General features: G+C 33.1%; 1 protein-coding gene across 1 annotated transcript in view; it reads left to right on the plus strand.

The window, feature by feature from the left end:
* Positions 1 to 1,460: 1,460 nt before the first annotated feature.
* LOC128233583 (uncharacterized) overlaps positions 1,461 to 11,599 on the plus strand; it is a 67,736-nt gene continuing 57,597 nt past the window's right edge. The window contains exons 1-2 of the mRNA XM_052947322.1: positions 1,461 to 1,541; positions 9,555 to 9,671. Of these exons, the coding sequence (XP_052803282.1) occupies positions 1,507 to 1,541; positions 9,555 to 9,671 (152 nt within the window). The 5' untranslated portion in view covers positions 1,461 to 1,506. The remainder of the gene's footprint in view (positions 1,542 to 9,554; positions 9,672 to 11,599) is intronic.

Here is an 11,599-nt window from a genome sequence, read left to right on the forward strand (position 1 = left end):
ATCAATGATAACAAAATAGGACTTTTTACGTCCGATTTCAAATAAAATAAATGGCAAAAATACAAACGACTGTAAAATCATGTACAATATAGTGTTGGTTATATGATTAATATATAAGTGAATGGCAAACAATCTTCCTTTAATTGATATTAAACTAAACAGAGTCAAAAGTGCAAATAACGGATAATTATATTGTTTGAGGGTCGAATACCATAATATAAGTAAGTTTAAACTTATTTTATTTTACAACGATTGTGAAACAAGCTATTGCAACTTATATTAATCACTCTCGTTGGCACGATGTTGCGCGAGAATGTGGTCTTGTGTCGTGGGGGAAACCGGAGTACCCGGATAAAAACCACTTGTCCGGCTTGGTGGCCACTAACCAAACTCACATGCGCCCAGGCCGAGGTTCGAACCCGGGTTGCCTTGGTGAGAAGCGAGTGCGCTAACCACTGCGCTAACCGCAGTTATAAAGTAAACATAATCCCAAACATTATATTTACAAAACAACTTGACATATCTTGTCCATCAGACTTAAAACCTAAGGACACCATCAATAGACTTTTTTTGGTGACTATCCGTGTGCTTTTACCAGTTCGTCTTTCCACATGTTACCTAATGTTTACTTTGCACAAGTTTTCACCAACGGCAGAAAATTATATGTATACCTAAAACATATTTAGTGTCAAGATGGTTTCCATAAATGACTTTAATTTGTTTAGCTAATGCGGTTCACTTAACCGGTAAATTCGTCGAGTGTTTCTAAAGCAAATGACGCTTTAAAATAATAACGACATACGACGGCAATCGGCCACCGGATGACGGGCAACGTATGCTTGTAGGGTCACAATGTCGAACCATGCGCACTAAATTACTAAGAATTAAACAGGGATAACTTCAGATTCCATCAAAACGAACAATTTAATATATGTACTAAAATCGATTACCTTGGCAGACGTTTGAAACGTTTCTACGTCGTGTAACGTTGCGATGGAGTCTACAGCGTACAAATACTCGAAGCCCGGTTCATATCGGATGAAAGATGTTAAGCCCTCCTTCCCGAACAGTAGCAATATAAATATGTATTTCATTTTAGACATTTTGTAAAAGCCTTTATTTTATGTTCATGATTCCACATACAGTGTATTCAATCAGACATCAAATAATGTTTTAAAATTTCTTCGAGTAAGCGCTATAGTAATATATGGCTATATTTCTATTGCACTATCGGTTTCTAAACCTCGCCCAGAGGTGGTATTTAATATGAAACATAAGTCAATCTTATAGTAATTCATCATTAAATTCATTCATTGGATTGGTCCGTAATTTATACCACGCAATACGATTGGCTACATTGTTCTTAGATACAGGTATGACTTATATTGAATACCACCCCTCTGGGCTCTATCAGATTTAAATAATGTTCATTCAAACGTCTTTGATACATTTCCACTGTGCTTTTTAAGCGAAAATGGACTGATTTATAATAAACATTTGTGAAGAATGAAGCCTGTAATCTTAACTTTGTTCTATTTGACGTAAGTACTGATTTCTTATTATTTTAAAATAAATGTACTAATAAACTCTGATGCAATAGTTATGTTACACTAGTGTTGACACGAAGTAATTTAAGAAACGAGCACCATAGGCGGACATTGAAAAGAAAACAACATTACCCGTAGATTATATTATAATGATATTACAAACTATTACAAATAAATATGTAATGTAATTAAAAAAATAATCATAAAGCCAACTTTTTGTCTGGAGAACAGAATGACAATAATGTAATTTCCAAAGCAGGACTAACGACATTTACCAATGCCGATATTTTGATAGTTTTAGTTTGTTGTCTTGTAGCGTTATGTGTCTCTTGTATGTTGTTTGTTTTGCCATCATAAGTGTTCCATTATACGGGATATTTGTTAATTTTGAGACTACTGAGCAATGTAACTATGATTTCTATTGTTTTATTAATCTTACTGCGTTCTAAATAACACGCTTTTTTATGGGTGTATGTTCACGAAAGCGCATTTGCAAATAAAAACACGTAATATTTGTGTTTGAAATGTATGCTATGATATCATAGTTATATCTTAATCTCATTCTCAGTGCAAAATTTTCATACGGTACCGGTATATATGAGTACTGTCAAAATGTACTGTATCACGGGGGGGGGGGGGCAATTTTACTGTCAAAGCTACTGTCTACCGGTACGGATATATTCGGATATAACCGATGTGTTTTTGCATGCGCATTCATCGATATTTAATTTCCGATTGATTTTAATTGATTGGCTTCATGAATCTACTTCGTTACACTTTGGCTTGAATATCATTTCAATGTTGTACCTACGTCGTAACATGGAATTTGTTGAAATAAACAACATGTACGAGTATATACATTCATATCATACCGGTTTCAAACTTAAAATATATTCTGGAAAAAAATTCTTTCGGACGCGAAAATACAATTACAAACAATTGAGGTAATTTGCTCGTTTTAATTCTAGCTGAAAAAGTTGTACTTAAATTGTAAATTTTATCAAGACGATATAGGAAAATGCTCTTGGTGTCAAAAACCCAAGTAAAGGAAAAAAATGCACATAAATTATGTCAATGATATCATGTTCTACAAGATGGGTCTGAATCTTGAGAAAAATTTGAAAATGTAATACGACCCAAAATAGTTTAAATGGGGTAAACAAAATGAAAACAGTAAATAAAACTGCGATTAACTGAAATCCATCTCTAATGCAAAGAACGGTGAGCATTTGACGGGTGTACCTATTATATTCTCTAGTTTCAAAGTCAATTGATTGCATCAGAATGTTGTATTTTTATGTTTTCCTACATTTTTGGCCTAAGACGCTTTTTTATTTGAAATTAAAAAAAAATTGTCTATTGTTTTCTGTATGGAAAGCTATTGGCACACTATATCCTCATGATTAACCAGGTTTTCATCGAAGACCGGGTTATTAGAATGAGGATGTCGTTGGGCGGGCGGACAAGCGGGCGTTACACATTGGTTTCCGACAAATAACTTTAATTAGGATTGATGGATAGTGGTGAGCTTGGTGTGTACTTTATGTGAAGAGCTAGCCTGAGATAGCTTTTGAGGGGGTTATGGTCTTGGTCAAGGTCATATTTTTGGGGGGATTTTTTTTTCTTTTTTTAGTGGGGGTCAGTAAGGAGTCAATGTCAATGTTAAAAAATAGAGTATCATATCCGCCCAATAGGTTAAGTTCGGATTAATGGATAGTAATGTTACTTGGTGTGTCGGTTACGTATGTGAGCTAGCTATCGATTGCTGTTTGAGTGTTTTTGGTCAAGGTCATTGTTACTTAAAACAAAATGGTTTCCGCCTAAAAAATTAGTTAGGAGTATGATGAATAGTGATTGATGTGTATTTAGCTTATGTTAAAGGCTAGATCGGGATTGCTTTTTTGGGTGTGGGGACAAGGTTAAGGTTACTTTATATACAGTAAAGTTTTCCACCTAATAATTTAAGTAAGGATTGATGGATAGTGATGAAACTTGGTGTGTAGGTAGATTATCTGAAGACCTAGTTTGGGATTAAATTTAACGGGGATTGGGTCAAGGTCAAGGTTACTTAAAACAGAAAAAAGTTTTCCGACCAATTTTTTGAGTTAGCATTGATAAATAGTGAACAAACTTGCTGTGTATGTAGCTTATGTGAAGAGCTTGCTTGAGAGAGGTTGGGATCAAAGTCACTCTTACTAAAAATGGAAAAACGGTTTCCGACAAATAACTTAAGCAAGGATTAATTACTTAGTTAGGATTTTAATGAATAGTGATAAAACTTGGTGTCTATGTAACTTATGTTAAGGGCTAGATCGGAATTGCTTTTGTTAGGGTGGGTACAAGGTTAAGGTTACTATAAATAAAGAAATGTTTTCCGACTAATACATTAAGTAAGGATTGATGAATAGTGAATACACTTGCTGTGTATGTAGCTTAAGTGAAGATCTAGCTGGTGATAGGCTTTTGAGATGGTTGGGGTCAAAGTCACTCTTACTAAAAATAGGAAAATGGTTTCCGACATAAAACTTCAGCAATTAAGCAAAGATTGATGAATTGCGAATAAAATTGGTATGTAGGTATCGTATGTGAAGAGCTTGCAAGAGATTGCGTTTGAAGGTGGTTGTGTCAAGATCACTGTTTAAATAAAAAGGAAAATTGTTTCCACACAATACTTTAGTAAGGACTGTTGGATTATAATGAAACTGAGTTTGTAGATAGCTTATATAAAAAGCTACTTTAAATTGCTTTTGAGGGGGATGGTGTGAAGGTAAATTTCACTGTTGCTAAAAAAAGAAAAAAGGTTTCAACCCAATATATTTAGTAAGGATTGATGAATAATTAAACTTGGTGTGTATGTAGTTCATGTAAAGAGCAAGCTTGGGATTTATTTTGGGGGCAGGAGTCAAGGTCAAGCTCACTGTTTCAAAAAAAAAGGTATCCGCCTAGTAATTTAAGTAACGATTAATTGTTAGTGATGTAACTTGGTGTGCATGTGGCTCTTGTGAAGAGCTAGCTTAGGATTGCTTTTGAAGGGGTGGGGTCAAGGTCGATGTCACTGTAAATTAAGATAGAAAATTGTGTTTCCGCCCAATAACGTTAGTGAGGATTGATGGATAGTGGTGTAACTTAGTGTGTAGGTAGCCAATGTGATGAGCTAGCTTCGGATTGATTTTGAGGGCTTGAGGTTATGGTCACTTTTACTAAAAATAGAAAAATTTCCGCCAAATTACTTTAGTTAGGATTGATGGGTAATGAAGACACTTGGTGTGTAAGTAGCTTATGTTAAGAGCTAGCTCGGGATTGCTTTTGTTTGGCTGTGGTCAACGTTATGGTTACTAATTATAAAAAAATGGTGGATAGTGATTGGACTTGGTGTCAATATAGCTCATGTGAAGAGGTAGATTCGGTTTGCTTTTGACGGGTGCAAAGTCAGGGTCACTAAAATAGAAAAAAGGTTTCCCCTAATGTCTTTAGTTGGGATTATGTTAATGTTTAAACTTTTGGCTATTGAGCTTGGTGCGTAGGTAGCTTATGTGAAGGGCTAGCTCGTGATTGGCTTTTGAGGCGGTTGGAGAGGTCACTGCTTCTTAAATAGAAAATGGTTTCCGACCAATAACTTAAAGATTGATGGATAATTAGTACAATGTATATGTAGGTATGTTGTGTGAAGAGCTAGCTTGAGATTGCTATTACTGAGATGCGGTCAAGGTCAAGGTCACTGTTACTGAAAATAAAAAAGGCTTCCACTGAATAACTTTTATTTGGATTGATGAATAGAAATGAAACTCAGTGTGTAGCTTAAGATTGCCTTTGATGGCACTGGGGTTAAGGTCAAGGTCACTGTTTCTATAATTAGAAAAATGGTCTCAACCAAATATCTTTGGTTTGGATTGATGGATAGTCGTGTAAATTGGTGTGTAGGTAGCTTATGTATAGAGTTAGCTTCGGATTGCCTTCCACCCAATTACTATTGTTATAATTGATGGATAGTGATGAAACTTCAACAGGATTGCTTTTATAGGGTTGGGTTTAAGGTAAAAGTTACTTAAAATAGGAAAATAGTTTCCACTCAATAACTTCAGTCAGGAGTAATGGATTGTGATGTGTAGGTAATTTATGTTAAGAGCTAGCTTGTGATTGCTTTTGACGGGAATTGGGTCACGGTCAAGGTTACTCAAAATGTAAAAAGTGTTCCGTTCAATATCTTTAGTTCAGATTGAGGGATAGTGATACAACTTGATGTGTAGGTATTTTATGTGAAAATCCAGCTCGGGATAAGCTTTCGAGGTAGTTGGGGTCAAGGTAGGTGTTACTAAAATAGAACAAAATGATTCCGACCAATTACTTAAGGTAGGATTATTGGATGAACTTGGTATATATGTAGCTTATATGAAGAGCTATTTCGGGATTGGCTTTTGAGGTGGTAGGGGTCAAGGTTACTGTTACTTTAATAGAAAAATGGTGTAAGACCAATAGAATAGTTAACGATTGATGGATAGGAATCAAACTTGTTGTGTACGTTGTTTATGTGAAGAGGCAGCTTAGTATTGCTTTTGATAAGGTTGGGGTCAATTTAAATGTTACTAAAAATAAAAAATAAACTTTTTGCCCAATATCTTTTGTAAGGATTGATGGATACTGGTGCAATTTGGTGTTTATATAGTTTCTGTGAAGAGTTAGCTTGCGATTGCTTTTGATGGTGATGGGGTCAAGGTGAAGGTCAAGGTCATGAAATTGTATTTGAATGTTACAGCGAAAGTACATAAGATACTGTACAAGAGAAATATTCAGTTTTGTCTCTTTTTCATAAAAGTAAAGAGAAAGGCTGGTGCTTTTTACTGACTGACCGTTCCAAGGCGGTACCTAACAATTCTTGATAAACATACCTATTTTTTTATATATATAGTATGTATGCACTGTGCTGTTTGTGGAGTTTTGTGCTGTTCTTCTATGTGTCTTGTTTGTTATTTAGTGTTATATGTCTTTAGCGTTTGCCCAGTGCCACTAAACCGGATTCATGTTTAAACTGTTTGCTACTGAGCTTGTTTCTGTAGCTTTTTGCATAAATATTGATACAGGAAATAAATTGATTACAATTTCTAATTGCCCATAGGACAAACCTGGTTTCGTCGCATTGCAGCGCATCTATTTTATTATTCAAATTGAGGTATATTACATAGTTTGGATAACAATGTGAATACAATAAACGAAATTGTGAATCTCTGGAATTTGTTCGTTGACAAGCAGCGGTGAAACTTTTGAGTTTATTATTATTTTCATATCATAAAATGTTCTAACATGTCATCATCTGTAATTAAAATCCTTAGTTATGTCGCATTAATGTTGTAATTTTACTCTCTTTGTTGGCTCTTAGGCCACATATTGAAAAGTTTTTGACGGTGACACTTTCTGTTATGGTAAAAATAACTTCAATTTGTCTAAAGTGATATTTCTTACATTGAAATAAAGACATAACACATCCTCATTATTTTATAACTGACATTAAGAAAGAATGCCTGTTGCGGATGAACGTGTACAAAATAATAAACAAACTTTGGGGAGATCATTGTTTTGATGTCATAACGAGTTGATAAAATTTCTTAATCCGTAGTTCAAATCTCAAGAAATGCCTTTAATTGTGTTAAAAACAAAGGAAATATAGTGATTTTGGAAAACGTGATTTTTTGGTCTATACATTTTGATTCAGTTTGCTATAAAGTATGGAAAAGTATTGACACTCCGTATCCTCATTATCTTCTATTATCTTACATTAACAAAATAATGAAATAATGCTTATTTTGGATGAAACCTGAATTCAGTAAACGAAACAATCTGCAAGTTCCAGTAAGGAATTATTTGTAAAAGCGTTGATGTCATTAAATGTTCAAACATTTTATTGTAGGATAGAATATCAGTATGTACCTTTTAAATGGTCAATAGAATTAACGATAATAAGCGCTGACAAATATGATTGTGCACTGCACATATTTATCAGTCAGACATTGTAAAAAATGGATATAAATATATACATAATTTAATTCTTATACCTATTATAGGTATGTAAATAATTTTATAATTAGATCACCCTCTCTAACTCATACTGCCACCTATGGTACTACATGTGTAAGGTACAATTAGAAGAGAATCATATAGCAGAAAACAAAAGGTATATACTACAAACAAAATACTACAAACAACTTTTATAATAATTTAGAGTTCAGAAATTGGTCCAATTATCTGAAAGAGACACACACACACTAAGTGAAAAAAACACACACATACCACACATACATTTACAAATATTTATTAACGAATGTTTGGGTTTCCGCCTTGAAATGGCAGCGAGACTGAAGATCACTTGGGTTTGAAATGGAGGCAATGGTGTCTAAAATTAATTATCAACTTTCCACAATTTATAATTAACGTTTAAAGAGTATCACCAGCGAGAAGTCTGTGCTAGGTTTGTCAGGGAAATCATCAGAACATTAATTCTCTGATTTTTTGCCGAGAAGTTTGGTGACCCAAGTGTATCTTTTACATTATGTCAGATGTTGGTCTGATCCTTGGTCTACAAGTATGTTTAGGCTAAAACTACATTCATTTGAAAAAACTTGAGTAGATGACTTACTCTGATTAAAAACCCATAAGGCTTTTCCATCTTTAGGAAAATATATTGATTATTTTCTATAATTCCATGCAATGGACCATGACTGACTTAGTAGGTTATGATTTCCTGTTACGATCAGGTAAAAAAGGCAAACTTGACGACAAAAATAATACTCGTTGAGTATTAACAATGCCTCAGATAGTTTATATATAGTAATGCATTGAAATTTGAAATGGTGTAAGCATATTCTAGAAACCAGAAAAGCATTATTTTTTTTAGATTCTTGGTAGTAATTAATGCATACACTACATAAAGCGCATAATCAACCAGGTTACTTAACAAGGTATTTGATTTACTGTTTATTTTCAATTTTGAGGGTTTAAAGATAACACTTAACCTTTCTAAGCTCACAAATATACGGACCCAAGATTATATTTTAATTGTATGCGATAAAGTGCACTCAGCTGATGTTATAAACCATCTAGGCAATAGGGCTTGAAGTTCACAAATAAAAAGAAATAATTGTTATTGTTCATGTTTTACCGCAACAATTCTGATTTCGCAAATTAATATCAGTCTAAATTACCTCCATGTACAAAAACATATTATGTGCCATGAATCCATAAAAATAATTCTGTGCATTGTATTTCCCCTTATTTTGTAATAGTACTCTGAACAATTTAATATTATATATAATTAATGTTTTGCTTGCTGTTTTCAATAACAGTTTAAGAATATGCTCTGTTTTTGCAACATGGTATAAAATGATCAAATCACTTCTTCATATAACACATCTAACAGCGTGATTAATCTAATGTGTATTTTATATAAAAACAGTGGATTTAGGTGTTAAAAATGGTCGGCTGGTCAAACATGGTCAAACTAGAAAATGAATATTGTTAACTGTCTGTTCCTCACTTTACTTGATATAGAGGTGTTGGTTGATATTCAAAATTTTGTAAAATATTTCATTATTAGGTTCTTATAATATTTAATATATTTATGTTGTTTTTAATATGGGAGATATTTGTTTGCTTCTTTAAAATGCTTATGATGGACTATGCTTACTAATTATCATAACCATTTACACGTATCAGGTATTGCTGAAATACTTTCTAGTATTCTATATCATCATTTAAAGTATGCTTGTCGGACAAAACATTATCTAAAATATAGAGTTTTCAAAAAGTATCGGAGTGCACCTACAGACGAACAACGAGAAAATGTTTTGGAAAATAGATTGATAGTTTTTCGACAAGTTGCACAGGTTGATTAGTGTGATGCACTCTCTTGTTGTTTAAAGTTTATGGTTTCCGTACCTTTGTTTAGGTTGAATGCTAAGCGGATACCTGACTTTCAATTGAAAACTTACGCTCATGTTGATTCAAATATATTTACAGCGCTGTTTTTCTCGAAGACGAATGTTATGCGCAAAGTCATCATTGCTATACTACTAGAATGACAACAACGGAAACGTGCACATCCAACTATTTTTTTTTCCGAAAATGCAAATACAAGTAGGTATTCGAGTAGACGTTTTAGAGTGTTCAGATACTCCTGTCCATTATTCCATTTGATAGCATAAAATATATATTTAACACCGGTTCGAGAGATGTAAACATAATGCAAAAACCGGTCTAAACAAATCTTATAAATACAAACACCTTGCTTTGATTAGAATTAAGAACAAAATCCAATAGTGCAAATAATTTGTTTCGGCAATTTCATGCATAAATCAGGGAGTGGTAAAAAGTCCACACACACACTTCTATTCCAATACAGGTATATATATATATATATATATATATATATATATATATATATATATATAAAGGTTACAATTTCAAACATGTGCTGATTTTGTTCAAATCCGACAGTGTACGAAACGTGTTACAAAACCCTTTTTTATGAATGTTTGTAAACGTATTTCGCAAGGAAAACACACACAAAACATTTGACGGGAAATACATTTTGATGATTGGTTATATAGTTAAACTCGCACCAAATTAAGAAATTATCCAAAATATCCACTTTAGAGTTTAATCGGCAATTTTGATGTTGTCATGAATGTGGAAAACATAATGTTGATATCATGAAATCACATTGAACAGCATCCGGTATAAGTTTGCAAATCCGGTTTACTTGCAAACTTAGTTTTTTTATTATCTTAGATATCAACTTCAAAAGCGACACATAGAAAGTTTGCCCATTAAATAAGAAATATTTTAAGTAAAATTAAAAAAAAAGTTTTAAGAAATATGAAAATTTTAATTCCAAAATTGATTTCTCCCGTTGGCCACCAATTGGATTTTAGGTCCCCCGCGGGGTTTTGGCAAACTCCAAATGGAGAATTTTCCATATGAGCCGAAACGGGGGAAAAAATCAGCAATTTGAAAAAAATCAAATATTACAATTTGGAACAGAAAATTACATTTCTATGTATGTCTGTAGTACTAGATTCATAAGCATAATTAAAATCTAATAAATAATCAAAAATTATGATTTTGTAAAAACGGCTCTCCAATTGGGGAAAATTCCAATTGGAGAATTCCACAGTCAATTTCTATAGATAAAAGCCACCAATTGGATTTCACAGAAGTTGGTGATCACAGAAGTTGGAGGAATCACCAGTTGGAGACTTTCACCGTATAACATCTGCTGGGGAGAAATAAAGTTGTGATATATACATGTCATGATATTATTGCTCATTAATTTAATATTGTAGATTATTCAAGAAAATAACATTGCAAGATGTTACCTGATTTCGAGTATTACATCGGTGTTTTCACTTGTGACGTTGTGTGCAATCTAAAACAGTGATCTTAAATACAACTGCGTCAGATTTGCGAATTATTTATCCTTTTCTGAAGCCTTCTGGTCCTAGATGCTCGAAAATATTAAATACTTTTAAAAAGAATAACTTACTAATTTTCATTTCCTGGTGGGCTCAATTTGTGTCTTTCAGTTAATCGAATAGGTTAGAGAACACCATCTTATATTGTCAGTAGGTACATTAAACTATGTTGACTTAGTGACAAACTTAATTTGATCACTCCAATTTAAAGAAAAAAACCTTTCGATGTGTATCTTTTATCCTATGCAAAAGTGGCTTCTTTTTATTATTTCGTTTCCATCACTCACGGTATGTTATTTTTCTTGTCATATGAAATGGGTACATATATGTATGATAGCACTATCACGAACCTATTACCAGTATAGGTTAAACAATTATTTATAAGTCAGTGATATTATTTATAAATGTTCTATAACATTGTGTATTGACTTAATACTTCGTAAAAAATAAGCTCAACAATCATTCTTTGTTTCAGAATTCATCCATTTCAAATGATTCTTTGAAAAGGAGCCATTATCTCGGTTCACTTATTGTCAGGGTTTAGGAGCTGTAGCTAAAAGCAGTGACGAAATTCGTTTACACTCTTAAATT

Source organism: Mya arenaria, chromosome 5 (genome assembly GCF_026914265.1).
Source record: "Mya arenaria isolate MELC-2E11 chromosome 5, ASM2691426v1".
NCBI classification, from domain to species: Eukaryota; Metazoa; Mollusca; class Bivalvia; order Myida; family Myidae; genus Mya; species Mya arenaria.